This window comes from Macaca fascicularis, chromosome 1 (genome assembly GCF_037993035.2).
Source record: "Macaca fascicularis isolate 582-1 chromosome 1, T2T-MFA8v1.1".
NCBI lineage: Eukaryota > Metazoa > Chordata > Mammalia > Primates > Cercopithecidae > Macaca > Macaca fascicularis.
The window spans coordinates 181,848,923-181,865,344 of record NC_088375.1 but is presented as its reverse complement, the minus strand read 5'-3'; the positions used below and the strand labels follow the sequence as shown (position 1 = coordinate 181,865,344).

At 45.0% G+C, this 16,422-nt stretch overlaps 1 protein-coding gene across 5 annotated transcripts in view; it reads left to right on the top strand.

Annotated features, from left to right (window-relative positions):
- Nucleotides 1–355: 355 nt before the first annotated feature.
- The window catches only part of ZYG11A (zyg-11 family member A, cell cycle regulator), a 61,845-nt gene continuing 45,778 nt past the window's right edge, over nt 356–16,422 (top strand). For all 5 annotated transcript variants that reach the window (XR_012420065.1, XM_005543350.3, XM_045370979.3 and 2 more), the window contains exons 1-2: nt 356–460; nt 12,154–12,319. Coding sequence is in view for 4 of the 5 variants with exons in the window: in XM_005543350.3 (XP_005543407.3) it covers nt 371–460; nt 12,154–12,319 (256 nt within the window). In the remaining variant the exon portion in view is untranslated. The remainder of the gene's footprint in view (nt 461–12,153; nt 12,320–16,422) is intronic.

Below are 16,422 nucleotides of genomic sequence, written 5' to 3'. Positions count from 1 at the left end.
TCCTCGGGGAATGTCCCCTCAAGCCCTGAGGCGCGGGGCTGGGGAGGAGTGGGTGAGCAGCTGGGCCATGGCAGGTTGGTCTGAGGAGGCTGGGAAGGCGGGAGGGGGACGGTTGGCCCAGGCGGCGGCGTGTCGGGGGGCGGGTGGGGCTAGGAGGCCGCCCGGGGGGTGGGGTCTGCGGCTGGCCGACCCCCGCGTGCGCGTCGACTCGCCGGGCATTTCAAAAGCCCGCCGGCCGGGCGCGGCGCTAGCTCTGTGTGCCTCGCAGGCGTGGTGGGCGCGTCCTGGCAGCCGCCCGCCTGGTTCTCGCGGGATCCGGGCCCCGGCTCGACGCCCGCTCTCTGCTTGACACCCCGCCAGTGGGGTCGCCATGGTTCATTTCTTGCACCCGGGCCACACGCCCCGGAACATCGTCCCTCCCGAAGCTCAGAAGGATGCCCTGGGCTGCTGCGTGGTACAGGTGAGCACCGGGGTGCGGGCTGCTACGCGGACCTGGCGCCACGTCCAACCCCGGCAAGCACGGCGAGTCTCCTGGGACGCTGCCGAGGCACTTGCTGGGGAGTGTGGCCCGCCCGGGGCTGCGGTCTAAATGCCGAGCCCTTTCCTGGCGCAGGCGTAGCGCGGAGTTGCGTTGCTGGGGAGGCGGCCTGGGCGCCGCGGGGCGGGGGACGTTTCTGCGCGGGGCTAGGCGCGTGGACTTTGCGCCCTGAGGCGGCGCGGCGAGAGCCCAGTCCCAGAGACCCGGGCGAGCCTCAAACGATTCCTCGCCCCAGTGCAGGGTGCTGTGAGCTTAGACGTAGGTGCAGGGCATGGCACTCGGCTTGGCCCGTGGTGGACGGTGTTTTTGCCGTCGTGAACCCAAACGCCCCAAACCTTGACCGTTTCCCCACGCGTGTTGTGGACGCGGCGCCCCGCGGAGGCGGTGACCTTTTGACCACTACCACCTGAGGCTTTTGGGCCCGGGGCCGGGCGAGTAGGTTAGTCCGGCTGGGGGAACTGGAACCCGAAGTCAGATTCTTTCAGTTCCGCGCGTCCGTCCCCGCCCCGGTCCCGTCCCCGTCCGATTCCCAGCCTTTGCCGAATGCCTGTTACTCTTAGTTCTGAACAAAATGCAAACCCAAAGAATGTGTGTTTAGCGCCTACTGTGTGTCAAGTGTCGCCTTTCTTTTTTTTTTTTTGAGATGGAGTCTCGCTCTGTTGTGGAGTGCAGTGTCTCAATCTGGGCCAAATGCAACCTCCGCCTCCCGGGTTCAAGCGATTCTCCTGCCTCAGCCTCCCGAGTAGCCGGGACTACAGGCGCGTGCCACCATGCCCGGCTCATTTTTTGTATTTTTAGTAGAAACGGGGTTTCACCGTGTTGGCCAGGATGGTCTCGAACTCCAGACCTCGTGCTCCGCCCGCCTCGGCCTCCCATTGTGCTGGGATTATAGGCGTCAGCCACCGAGCCTTTCTAAAGCAGTCTAGTAACCCCTAGTCTTTTGTAGGCTTTGCTAGGCTTCATTTTACCGATGTGGGGAAGTTGGGAGCTCTGAAATTGGGTTGACTTGCTCGTGAACTTGAATTTCACCTCAGGTGTTCAGACCTCCGACCTCACTTTGGAAAAAACCCGCCAAGGGCCACCCTTTGGGAACTCGAGGGATTGAGTGGTCAAGGCTCGACCCAAAGTTTATGGAGAGAAGGAAATGCTCTGATTAAGGTTGTGCTTTACATATTAACGCCTTGTTGAAAGACTTTTTGCCCTGCAGTGATCTAGCCTGTGCTCTTTTGAACTCACTTAGAAAAGTTGCTGTATAATTTGTGGATTTGTAATTCACGGAAAACTTGGATTTTTTTACGTGTGTACTAGCATCGTCTCAAGCACATTTTTTGCTGCTTGGAATCGAAACAAGATTTCTTGTTTTTGTTTGTTTTTTTTTTTTTAGACGGAGTCTCCCTCTGTCGACCAGGCTGCTAGCTCACTGCAAGCTCCGCCTCCCGGGTTCACGCCATTCTCCTGCCTCAGCCTCCCGAGTATCTGGGACTACAGGCGCCCGCCACCACGCCCGGCTAATTTTTTTTGTATTTTAGTAGAGACGGGTTTCACCGTGTTAGCCAGGATGGTGTTAGCCAGGATGGTCTCGATCTCCTGACCTCTTGATCCGCCCATCTTGGCCTCCCAAAGTGCTGGGATTACAGGCGTGAGCCACCACGCCCATGCCTTCTTTTTATCCTTCTAACTTTTTATTTTTAATTAAAATGGTGGTTTTCCTATGTTGCCCAGGCTGGTCTTTGAACTGGGCTAAAGCAATCCTCTTGCCTTGGCCTCCCATATCCTTTCAATTTTTTGCTTCATGAATTTTGAATCTATTAGTAAGTTCATATGCATTTAGGAATGTTAATTCTGCTTGATGAGTTGACTCTTTTTATCATTAAGAAATGTCCATCTTGATCTCTAGCAATATTCTTGTCCAAAAGCCTCATTTTTCTGACGATGTAGTCACTCCAGTTCCCTGTGTCTAGTGTTTAACAACTGTCTTTATGTTTTAAATTGAGTGTCTTGTAAATAGCAGCCCTGCATTTGTATGTAGCCTAAGAGTCTGTGCTTTGTTTTTTTGGAGATGGAGCCTCACTCTGTCACTCAGGCTGGAGTACAGTGGCACACTCTTGACTCACTGCAACCTCTGCCTCCCGGCTTCAAACAATTCTCCCGCCTCAGCCTCCTGAGTAGCTGGGACTACAAGTGCATGCTGCCATGCCTGGCTAATTTTTGTATTTTTGTAGAGACAGGTATTTTTGCAGAGACAGGGTTTCACCATGTTGCCCAGGCTGGTCCTGAACTTCTGGCCTCAAGCGACCTGCCCACCTTGGCCACCCAAAGTGCTGGGATTACAGGCATGCACTGCACCCAACCTTTATTTTTGATTTTTTTTTTTTTTTTTTACAGAGGACAGGAAAGTAAACATTTTAATTTTTTAAATTAAAAAATGTATTCTTAAAATTGATTTTTTGGGGGAGGAGAGAGTCTCACTCTGTTGCCTAGGTTTGAGTGCAGTCTGTGATCATAGCTCATCCTCCCTCCTCAGCCTCCCTAGTAGCTGGACTATAGGTGTGCACCACCATGCCTGGCTGTTTTTTATTTTTTGTAGAGGCTGAGTCTTACTGTGTTGCCCAGGCTAGTCTCAAACTCCTGGCTTCAGCCTCCCAAAGTTCTGGGATTCCAGATGTGAGCCACCGTGCCCGGCCATTCTGTGCTATTTAATTGGAGTAAATATAATTATCAGTATTGTTGGGTTTAAGTCTACTGTGTTTTGCTATATATGTTCCATTTGTCTTGCTTTTTCCTTTTCTTTTGAATTACTTAGAAAATACCATGTTCTCTTTTGACTTAGTAGTTCTCTCTTTCTCTCCCTTTCTCTCTTTCTCTCCTTTTCTCCTTCTTACCCTTTAATGGTCACTCAAAGGTAGCTGTTTTCAAAGTGTGGACCCCAGCACCTCCAGAATCCCAGAGATCCCATCTCTTCAATGAAACTTAGCCCACCTATCAATGAAATTTGCAAAAATGTAAAACAGTGCTGCTGTTCTCAACTAAGCTAGTTTTTAATTCTTTTGGAAATTGTGGCTTTTTAAATTTATTTTTTATATATATATATATATATATTTTTTTTTTTTTTTTTTTTGAGACGGAGTCTCGCTCTGCCGCCCAGGCTGGAGTGCAGTGGCCGGATCTCAGCTCACTGCAAGCTCCGCCTCCCGGGTTCACGCCATTCTCCTGCCTCAGCCTCCCGAGTAGTTGGGACTACAGGCGCCCGCCACCGCGCCCGGCTAGTTTTTTGTATTTTTTAGTAGAGACGGGGTTTCACCGTGTTAGCCAGGATGGTCTCGATCTCCTGACCTCATGATCCGCCCGTCTCGGCCTCCCAAAGTGCTGGGATTACAGGCTTGAGCCACCGCGCCCGGCCTATATATATATTTTCTATATATATTTTATATATATATATATATATATAGAAACGGAGTCTCGCTCTGTTGCCCAGGCTGGAGTGCAGTGGTGTGATCTTGGCTCACCACAACCTCCTCCGCCTCCCAGGTTCAAGTGATTCTCCTGCTTCAGCCTCCTAAGTAGCTGGGACTACAGGTGTGCGCCACCATTCCCAGCTAATTTTTGTATTTTTAGTAGAGATGGGGTTTCACTATGTTGGCCAGGTTGGTCTCGAACTCCTGAACTCATGATCCACCCACCTCAGCCTCCCAAAGTACTAGGATTACAGGCAAGCCATCGAAAATGTTATCTATGTTAACATGCTCTGAGTTTTTAATATTTCCTAAGTGAATTAATGTGTATTTTAAAGATTGCTAAGATTTAATTTTTAACGTGGTATATGTTGATAGATGTAACCCAATTTTTAAGAGTATAGAGTGGTACAAGGACCAAAAAGCTTGGGAGCCATATCGCTAGGCTTTAAAATTACATCTTTGTCTGTTCATATTTACTTTTAAAGATACTACTTAATTTTTTTTTTTTTTTAATTGAGACCAAGTCTTGCTCTGTTGCCCAGGCTGTAGTGTAGTCTCGTGGTCATAACTCAATGCAGCCTCACACTCCTGGGCTCAAGCGATCTACCTGCGTTGGCCTCCCAAAGCGCTAACATTACAGGTATATGCCACCACTATACTGTTTCTTTTTTTGAGATGGTGTTTCAGTCTGTTGCCCAGGCTGGAGTGCAATGGTGCAGTCTTGGCTCACTGCAACCTCCACCTCCCTGGTTCAAGTGATTCTCCTGCTTCAGCCTCCTGAGTAGCTGGGACTACAGGAACCCGCCACCACAACTGGCTAATTTTTTTTTTTTTTTTTTTTTGAGACAGAGTCTTGCTTTGTCACCCAGGCTAGAGTGCAGTGGCATGATCTCAGCTCACTGCCAGCTCCGCCTCCCGGGTTCACGCCATTCTCCTGCCTCAGCCTCCCAAGTAGCTGGGACTACAGGCGCCCACCACCACACCCGGCTAAGTTGTTGTATTTTTAGAAGAGATGGGGTTTCGCTGTGTTAGCCAGGATGGTCTCGATCTCCTGACCTCGTGATCCGCCCGCCTCCCAAAATGCTGGGATTATAGGCGTATAAGCCACCATGCCCAGCCACACCTGGCTAATTTTTGTGTATTTAGTAGAGATGGGGTTTTACCATGTTGGCCAGGCTGGTCTTGAACTCCTGATCTCAAGTGATCCACTGGCCATGGCCTCCCAAAGCGCTGGGATTACAGGTGTGAGCCACCATGCCTGGCCTCACTGCTTATAACAATATTTTTTGATTTTCCTTGCTCTTATCTTATTCTTTGTGCTATGGAAATAATGCATTTTACTTCTCCATGTTAAGAATTACACAGTATTTTGTTTTTATTTTTGTTTTGACCAATCAGTTATGTTAAAGAAATTCAGAATTAAGAAAAAAAAAAAGTTTTATATTTAGCCACATGTTTCTGTTTTCAGTACTTGTTTTTCTCTAGATCCCAGATATCCCTCTTGTTTTTTTTTTTTTTTTTGACACGATGTTTTGCTCTTGTTGCCCAGGCTGGAGTGCGGTGGCGCGATCTCAGCTCACTGCAGCCTCCACCTCCCAGGTTCAAGCGATTCTCCTACCTCAGCCTCCTGAATAGCTGGGATTATAGGTGCGTACCACCATGCTTGGCTAATTTTTGTGTTTTTAGTAGAGACGGGTTTCACCATGTTGATCAGGCTGGTTTTGAATTCCTGACCTTATGATCCGCCCACCTCGGCCTCCCAAAGTGCTGGGATTATAGGCGTGAACCATGGTTCCTGGCCTAATTTTGTATTTTTAGTAGAGACGGGGTTTCTCCATGTTGGTCAGGTTGGTCTCGAACTCCCGACCTCAGGTGATCTGCCTGCCTCAGCCTCCCAAAGTGCTAGGATTACAGTCATGAGCCACCGTGCCCAGCCGGTCATTTGTTTGGGGGGAGCTTAAAGAACTTTTAATATTTCTCATAGCATATGAGCTGGCAACAAGCTGTCTCTGCTTTTGTTTATCTGAGAATATATTTCATTTTCACTTTTGAAAGATGTTTTCATGGATCTGACAGCGTTTCCCCTGTATTGTACTTTGTTTTTTTTTTCCTTGAGACAGAGTCTCGCTCTGTCTCCAGGCTGGAGTGCAGTGGCGCGATCTCGGTTTACTACAACCTCTGCCTCCCGGATTCAAGCAATTCTCCTGCCTCAGCCTTCTGAGTAGCTGGGACTACAGGCATGTGCCACCATGCCCCGCTAATTTTTGTATTTTTAGTAGAGATGGGGTTTCACCATATTGGCCAGGTGGGTCTTAAACTCCTGACTTTGTGATCCGCCTACCTTGGCCTCCCAAAAGTGATGGGATTACAGGTGTGAACCACTGCACCTGGCTGGCATGCTTTGTTTTGATGACAATTCAGTGATCATACTTTTTTTTTTCCTTCTGTGTCCATTCCCCCATCATAAGATTTTTCTCATTGTTGGTTTTTAGAAGTTTCCCATATTGTGCTTTTTTTGTTTGTTTATTCTGCTTTGGTCTATTTTGCTTCCGAAATCAGTGGGTCTTGCATCTTGCATCTGATTTGAACTTAAAAAAATAAAATGACATAAAGACACACTGGGTCTTGCTTTGTTGCCCAGGCCAGTCTTGAGCTCTGATCTAAAGCAATCCTCCCACCTCAGCCTTCCACACTTTGGGAGGCTGAGGTGGGTGGATCACCTGAGGCCAGGAGTTCAAGACCAGCCTGGAGAATCTTGTCTCTACCAAACATACAAAAATTAGCCAGATGTGATGGCGAATGCCTGTAGTCCCACCTACGTGGGAGGCTGAGGCACGAGAATGACTTGAACCTGGGAAGTGGAGGTTGCAGTGAGCTGAGATCATGCCACTGCACTCCAGCCTGGGCAACAGTGCTAGACTCTGTCTCAAAAATAAAAATAAAATTAAAAGAAAAAAAAAGAGACATCAAATTTGCACCCAGTGAATTAATTAACTATAACTCAATAGATATTAAACCACAAAGCAATTTTTTTTTTTTTTGAGATGAAGTCTCGCTCTGTCACCCAGGCTGGAGTGCAGTGGTGTGATCTCGGCTCACTGAAAGCTCCACATCCTGGGTTCACACCATCCTTCTGCCTCAGCCTCCCGAGTAGCTGGGACTACAGGCGCCTGCCACCATGCCCGGCAGATTTTTTTGTATTTTTAGTAGAGATGGGGTTTCATTGTGTTAGCCATGGTGGTCTTGATCTCCTGACCTTGTGATCCACCCGCCTCAGCCTTCCAAAGTGCTGGCATTAAAGATGTGAGCCACCGTGCCCGGTACAAAGCAATTTTGTAGGTTCCAAGTATAGGACATTGTCCTTATTAAGTATTTTTTGTTAAAATATTCTTTCCCATTTCTCTCTTCTGGAGTTTCTTTCTTTCTTTCTTTCTTTTTTTTTTTTTTTTTTTCTTTGAGACGGAGTCTCACCTCACTGCAACCTCCGATTTCCTAGCTTGATCTCACCTCACTGCAACCTCCGATTTCCTAGTTCAAGAGATTCTCCTGCCTCAGCCTCCGGAGTAGCTAGGACTGGGATTACAGGCACACGCCACCACACCCAGTTGATTTTTGTATTTTTAGTAGAGATGGAGTTTCACCATGTTTGCCAGGATGATCTCAATCTCCTGACCTTGTGATCTGCCCACTTCAGCCTCCCAAAGTGCTGGGATTACAGGCGTGAGCCACCGTGCCCAGCCTCTTTACTGTTTTTGAGACCAAGTCTTGCTCTGTCGCTCAGACTGGAGTGCAGTGGTGCGATCTCCGCTCACTGCAACCTTCTGCCTCCTGGGCTCAAGGGACTCTCATGTCTCAGCCTCCTGAGTAGCTGGGATTTACAGGTGTGTGCCAACATGCCCAGCTAATTTTTTTGTATTTTTAGTAGAGATGGAGTTTCACCATGTTGGCCAGACTGGTCTCGAACTCCTGGCCTCAAGTGATCTGCCTGCCTGGGCCTCCAAGTGTGCTGGGATTACAGACGTGAACCACCATGCTGGCCTAGAGTTTCAATTATACATTTCTAATAGGCTGCTTAAGATCGGTTAAGAAGTGCCTTAATTGGGGCACCATGGTTTTCAACTTTTTCCCCAGCCTTTTTCTGTTTCAGTTTGAGTCATTTCTATTGTCCTGACTTCATCTTTAGTGATCTCTTATTTTGTAGTTCTGATGTGCTGATAATCCTATCTGCTGTGTTTTTTTTTGTTTGTTTGTTTTGTTTTTTTGTTTTTTTTTTTTCCCCAATATGCTGGGATTACAGACATGAGCCATTGCGCCCAGCTTCTAATTTTTGTATTTTTAGTAGAGGCGAGGTTTTACTGTGTTGGCCAGGATGGTCTCGATCTCCTGACCTTGTGATCTGCCCACCTCGGCCTCCAAAATCTTTGGGATTACAGGCGTGAGCCACTGTGTCTGGCCTGGTGTATTTTTTCAACTCTAGACATTTCCTTTTGGTCTTTTTCATATCTTCTGTTTTTCTGGTGTTTCCATATTTGTTCTCTTATTGTGTTCATGTTCTGTTTTAAACCCGTGAATTATAATAGCTGTTTTAAATTCCTGTCTGTTAGGTTATTAAAGTTATTTTGGGATTTTTTTCTATTGACTTTTTTTTCCTGCTTCTCATGTCTGATATTTTATTGTAAGCTGAACTTTATGGATGCTACTTTGAGTGTCTATATATATTTTGCAATTCAGAGACTTATATATATATATTTTTTTTTGAGACAGGGTCTCATTTTGTCACCTAGGCTGGAGTGGAGTGGTGCAGTCATGGCTCATTGCCTCACTGCAGCCTTGACCTCCTGGGCTGGAGCAATTCTCCTGCCTCAGCCCCCCCAGGTAGCTGGGACTCAGGCACACCCTACCACTTTTGACTAATTTTTTTGTATTTTTTGTGGAGACAGGGTTTTGCCATGTTTCCACATCTGGTCTTGAACTCCTCAGCTCACATGATCTACCTGTCTTGACCTTTCATGCTGGGATTACACGTGTGAGCCACTGTGCCTGACCAGGAGACTTTTCATAGATGCGTAACCTTACCACAGTCAATTTATTATTATTATTATTATTGAGACAGGGTCTCACTCTGTCACCCAGGCTGGAGTGTAATGGCACGATCTGGGCTCACTACAACCTCTGCCTCCCGGGTACAAGTGATTCTCCTGCCTCAGCCTCCCGAGTAGCTGGGATTACAGGCGTGAGCCATCACACCTAGCTAATTTTTGTATTTTTAGTAGGGATGGGGTTTCAACATGTTGACCAGGTTGGTCTTGAACTCCTAACCTCAAGTGATCAGCCCGCCTCTGCCTCCCAAAGTGCTGGAATTACAGGTGTGAGCCACCATCCCTGGCCTACAGTTTATTTTATTATTTATTTTAATTAATTAATTACTTTTATTTTATTTTATTTTTTATTTTTTGAGATGTAGTCTCACTCTGTCACCCAGGTTGGAGTGCAGTGGTGTGATCTCAGCTCACTGCAACCTCCACCTCCCTTGTTCAAGTGATTCTGCTGCCTCAGCCTCCTGAGTAGCTGGGATTACAGGCTCCTGCCACCATGCCTTCCTAATTTTTTTTTCTTTTCTTTTTTTTTTTTGTGACGGAGTCTCGCACTGTCACCTGGGCTGGTGTGCAGTGGCACAATCGTGGCTCGCTGCAACCTCCGCCTCCCGGGTTCAAGTGATTCTCCTGCCTCTGCCTTCCCAGTAGCTAGGATTACAGGCGCCTGCCACCACCCTTGGCTAATTTTTCCTATTTTTATTAGAGACGGGGTTTCACTATGTTGGCCAGGCTGGTCTCAAACTCCTGACCTCATGATCCAACTGCTTCGGCCTCCCAAAATGCTGGCATTACAGGTGTGAGTCTCCGCGCCTGGCCAATTTTTGTATTTTTAGTGAAGACGGGGTTTCACCATGTTGGCCAGGCTGGTCTCGAACTCAGATGATCCACCCACCTCATCTTCCCAGAGTGGTGTGATTACAGGAGTGAGCCTCTGCACCTTGCCCGACAGTTAATTTTAGAGCACCTTTTTTTTTTGACATGGCGTCTGTCACCCATGCTGGAGTGCAGTGATGCTATCTCAGCTCACTGCACTCTCTAGCCTTCTGGGTTCGAGGGATTCTCCTGCTTCAAGGCTCCTGAGTAGCTGGGACTGTAGATAGGCATGTGCTACCATGCCTGGCTAATTTTTGTATTTTTAGTAAAAACAGGGTTTTGCTATGTTGGCCAGCCTGGTCTCAAACTCATGACCTCAAGTGACTCACCCACCTCGGCCTCCCAAAGTGCAGGAATTAACAGCTACCACGCTTGGCCAGCCTTCCTGTTTTGTAGAGGAGAAAAGCATTTTTTGCTTTACGATAGGGTTATGTCCCAATAAAACCCTTGTAAATTTAAAATATTCTAAGTCCAAAATGCATTTAATACTCATAACCTACCAAATATAGGTTAGTCTGACCTACCTTAAATGTGCTCAGAACTCTTACATTAGCCTACAGTTGAACAAAATCATCCAGCACAAAGCCCATTTCATTATAGTGTTGAATATCTCATGGAATTTATTGATACTGACAGTGAAAAACAGTGGTCATATGGGTACTCACTGTTAACATATACAGCTGAAAGCACTCTGGGCCTGAAGAATGTTTGAAGCATTGAACTAAAAGTTAATTTAGATGGAGAAGCTACATCAATAGGGTCACTATTGCCCTTCAATGCCCTATTGCTCTCCAATGTTGCCCTTCTAAACATTGGAGCCCACTGACACTTGTTGATGGTTTAGCAGGCATAGTGTTCAAGAAGATATCAAGTAGTATTTGTTCACCCTTGTGATAGTGTGGCTGACTGGGAGCTGCAGCTCACTCTGCTGACCAGCATTGAAAAAATATCATATTATATGTCACTAGCCCGGGAAGAGATCAAAACTCAAAATTTCAAGTATGGTTTCTACTTTATACCATTGTAATTCCAAAAATCATGAGTCTGTACATGACTTTGTAGCCTCACCTTCCTGTCAGTTTCTTACACTTTCATAGGACCTTGAATGTATCACCGTTTGAGGTTGTGAATAGTTTTGGGAGTAGACACATGATAATCAATGAATATATATTTGTTGAATGAATGACCATGTGATCTCTGCTTGAAGTGTTCCAAATGTTGCGCTGAAATTGTCAATTTCTTGTTTGTATTCTTCAGTAAATGTTAACTCTAAAGGGACTAGAACTGTATCTTACCCATCTCTGTATTTTCAGTGGCTAGCACAGAACAGGTAAAGGATTAAGAGAACTTAATATTGGGGCCAGGTGCGGTGGCTCATGCCTGTAATCCAGCACTTGGGGAGGCTAAGGTGGGAGGATCTCTTGAGCCCAGGAGTTTCGAGACTAGCTTGGGCAACAAAGTGGGACTCTATAAAATGTACAAAAATTAGCTGGGCGTGGTGGCATGAGCTTGTAGTCCCAGTTACTCAGGAGGCTGAGGTGGAAGGATCAACTGACTGGGAAAGTCAAAGCTGCATTCAGCTATGATTGTGCCACTGCACTCCAGCCTAGGCGATAGTGAGACCCTGTTTCAAAAAAAAGAAAAAAAGAACTTAATGTTTTTCAAGATACAATATGTTCTTTCTGACTGTGGGTTCAGTATCTGTGAATTCAGCCAACTTTGGATGGAAAATATTTGGGGGAAAAAACCTGCATCTGTGCTGAACATGTCCAGACTTTTTTCTTGTCATTCTGTAAACAATACAGTATAATACATTTATACTGTATTAGTGCTTATAAGTAATTTAGAAATGATTTATAGTGTATGAGAATGTCTGCATAGGTTATATGCAAACATTACACCATTTTATGTAAGGGGACTTGAGCATCTGTGGATGCTGGTCGGGGAGTTCTGGAACCAATCTCCTGCAGGTTTTGAGGGACAGCTGTACAACAGAAGAGACAACAGATTAAATTTTCCATTCAGTTAACGTTGGAATGAGGTGGTTTCGTTACATATAAATCATTATTAGAGTATGAAGGATGTTTCTTCACATACCCTCATCAAATGGAATATGTATGGCATGACTAGTTTTATGTTGAATTTTTGCAGATGTGTTCTAACAAGATTTGTTTGGGGTTTTGTTTGCTAGGAAGAGGCATCTCCCTACACTTTGGTCAACATCTGCCTGAATGTCCTGATTGCTAACCTGGAGAAACTATGTTCTGAAAGACCTGATGGAACGCTGTGCCTTCCGGAGTATTGGAGTTTCCCTCAGGAAGTAGCTGATCGATTTCTCAGGGTGATGACTTGGCAAGGTAGTGATAAGCCTTCTCTAAAGTCAGCTCTTGCAGTACTTTACTATTTGAAAAGCACTTTCACACACAGTTCCTATTGTGATTCTCACAAAGTATTTCCATTTCATTTGTCTGGAAGTTGAGACTCACTCTTTCTGGGATTCCATGATGGAAATTGTCTTCTAGGCTAGCCCTGCTATTGACTTGGTTTTCCACTCTTCACTTACTAAGTTATCACTTATCCATCTGCTCTCTAGCTTTCTTTTTTTTTGGGGATGGAGTTTCGCTCTTGTCACCAAGACTGGAGTATAGTGGCACAATCTTGGCTCACTGCAACCTCCACTTCCTGGGTTCAAGCGATTCTCCTGCCTCAGCCTCCCAAGTAGCTGGGATTACAGGCGCCCACCACCATGCCTGGCTGATTTTTGTATTTTTAGTAGAGACGGGGTTTCACCACATTGGCCAGGCTGGTCTCGAACTCCTGACTTCAGGTGATCCGCCTGCCTTGGCCTCCCAAAGTCCTGGGATTACAGGCGTGAGACACCACGCCCGGCCTGCTCTCTAGCTTTTTCAAAATGCTCTTGCTATAGTCTTGTTTACCATTCTTTTCATTATGGTTATGAGTCTTACCTCCCATTGTAGCTGTGCTTAAAGAACTCCACTAAAAACAGAAAGGAAAAAAAGGGCATTTTATTATTTATTTATTTATAACTTGGGATTACAGGTGTGAGCCATCACGTCCGGTGTGAGGCACCGTGCCTGGCCCATAATCAATTTTAGAACCTCGAAATTTCCATCACTTCAGAAAGAAACCTTGTGCCCGTTAGATTTTACTTCCTTTTTCCCACATCCCTCTAGCCCTAAGCAACCACTAGTCTACTTTTCATCTCTATGGATATTCCCACCAGCAGTGTCCAAGAGTGTCTCCACGTTCTCACCAAGACTCATCTGACATTTTGATTATAGCCATCCTAGTGGATGTGAAATAGTATCTGTTGGGCTTTTAATTTGCATTTCCCTAGTGACTAACAGTGTTGAGCAGCTTTTCATGTGCTTATTGGCCATTTATGTTTTGTTTTGTTTTGTTTTGTTTTGAGACAGAGTCTCTGTTGCCCAGGCTGGAGTGCAGTGGCGTGATCTCGGCTCACCACAACCTCCTCCTCCCGAGCTCAAGTGATTCTCCTGCCTCAGCCTCCCAAGTAGCTGGGACTGTAGGCGCTTGCCACCATGCCCAGCTAATTTTTGTATTTTTAGCAGAGGCGGTGTTTCACTATGTTGGCCAGGCTGGTCTCGAACTCCTGACCTCATGATCCACCGGCCTTGGCCTCCCAAAGTGCTGGGATTACAGGCGTGAACCACTGTGCCTGGCTTCTCTTTTTTTTTTTGAGACAGTTTTGTTCTTGTTGTAGGCTGTAGTGCAATGGCTTCCCAAAGTGCTAGGGTTACATGCATGAGCCACTGTGCCTGGCCTATATATTGTATATTACATAATTGCTTTTTGCATGTTAAACCAACCTTGTATCCCTTGGACAAATCCCACTTGGTCATTTTTATGTGCTACTGCTTTTTAAGTTTTGTTTTGTTTATTCTGCTTGATAATGTTTTTTTTTTTGAGATGGGGTCTTGCTCTGGTGCCCAGGCTGGAGTGTAGTGGCACTATCATAGCTCACTGCTGCCTTGACCTCAGCTCAAGCAGTTTTCCCACCTCAGTCTCCCGAGAAAAACACAAGTTCGAACTGTACAGATCCACCCATACGCAAATCTTTTTCAATAAATATACTGCAGGTTTTTTTTTGGAGATTTGCAACAATTTGAAAAAACTCGCAAACTTTGTAGCATAGAAATATCAAAAGGTAAGAAAAGGATTTGTCATGAATGTATAAAAATATACTGCAGCACTCTTCATAATAGCCAAGGTATGGAATCAATCTAAGTGTCTATCAGTGGAGGAATGTATGAAGAAAATGTGGAATATGCACATAGTAGAATACTATTCAGCCATAAAAAAAAAATAAAATCCTGTCATGTGCGGCAACATAAATGAACCTGAAGGACATTATGTTAAGTGAAATAAGCCAGGCACAGAAAGATAAATACCACATGATCTCACTCACGGAATCTAAAGAAGTTGATCTCATAGAAGAAAAGAATAGAATAGTAGTTACCAGAGGCTGGGGAGAGGGGAAGAAAGGGGAAATAGGGAGAGATTACTCAACAGGTACAAAGTTAGAGTTAGATAGGAGGAATAAATTCCGGTGGCCTATTACACAGTAGGGTTTCTGTGATTAATAATAATGTATTATATATTTCAAAATAGATAGGATTTTGAATGTTCCCACCACAAAAAAATGATAAATGGGTAAGGTCATGGATATACTAAATACCTTGATTTGATGATCACAATATATATATGCATATAGAAATATCACACTATACCCCCAAATATGTACAATTATGTATCAAAAATAAAATGCAAAAGAAATGAAAGAGGGAACACAACTACTAACCTTATAGAAATGAAATGGATTAGAAAGGAATACTGTGAACAAGTGTATGCCAATAAATTCGATAACTTTCACGAAAGGGACAAGTTTCTAGAATAACACAAACTAAAATTTTTACACATGTCTTTATGGTAGCATAAAGGCTGAGGCAGGAGAATCACTTGAACTCAGGAGGCGGAGGTTGTGGTGAGCCGAGATCGTGCCACTGCACTCCAGCCTGGGCAACAGAGACTCTGTCTCAAAAAAAAAGACACAAATGGCCAATAAGCACATGACAAGTTGCTCAACACCGTTAGGGAAATGCAGATTAAAAGCCCAACAGATACTATTTCACATCCACTAGGATGGCTATTATCAAAATGTCAGATGAGTCTTGGTGAGAACGTGGAGAAACTCTTGGACACTGCTGGCGGGAATGTAGAATAGCACAGCCACAAACAACAGTCTGGCAGTTCTCAAAAAGATAACGATTTACCATTTGATCCAGCAATTTCACTCAGAGAAATGAAAACTTATATCCACATAGAAACTTTTACACATTCCTGCAGATTCATATGGGGCAGAGAAAGTTTAGAATACATTTTTTTTAAGTTTAAAAATAAAATGTGTACACATATCTTTATGGTACCATATTATTCATAATAGCCCAAAAGTGAAAACAACACAAATGTCCATCAACCGAAAAACAGATAAATACAATGTGGTATGTCCATACAGTAGAATATGCGACTATAAAAAGGAACGAGTACAGATATACATGTTGCACAATGTGAGCCTTAAAAACATGCTAAATGAAAAAAGTTTGGCACACAAGACCACATATTGGATGATTTAATTTATATTAAATGTTCAGAACAGGCAAATCCATAGAGATGGAAAGTAGACTAGTGGTTGCTTAGGGCTGGAGGGATGTGAGAAAAAGGAAGTAAAATCTTAATGGGCACAAGGTTTCTTTCTGAGGTGATAGAAATTTTGAGGTTCTGAAATTGATTATGGGCCAGGCACGGTGCCTCATGCCTGTAATCCCAGCACTTTGGGAGGCTGAGGCAGGCAGATCATTTGAGGTCAGGAGTTTGGGACCAGCCTGGCCAATATGGTGAAACCCCATCTGTACTAAAAATACAGAAACTACGGCCGGATGTGGTGGCTCACACCTGTAACCCCAGATTATAAAACTGATCATTTGTTGTATAAAGTTTCTTGTAATAGGTATTTTGTCATGTAAGTGCTATGATTTTGACGTGTTCCTCCGATCCCCGTATATCCTGTCATTTCAGCGTTGGAGGTAGATGCTTGATCAAGTTCATGTCGGTTTTTTTTTTTTTTTTGAACTCTTGGAGTGGTTCTATGTGCTTTCTTCAGGGAATTGATAAGGTTGGTTTGTTTTTGTGATGGCGGCGGCCATAGATGGATGATCATTGCCTAGATCCCTTAAATTATCAGGAGTGGCTGGGCACGGTGGTTCATGCCTGTAATCCCAGCACTTTGGAAGGTCTAGGCCGGAAGACTGCTTGGAACCAGGCTTTCGAGGCTATAGTGAGCTATAATCACGCCATTGCACTGCATTCCTGGGCAGGAGTGAGACTCTGTCTCTTAAAAGAAAAAAAAAAAAGGCCGGGC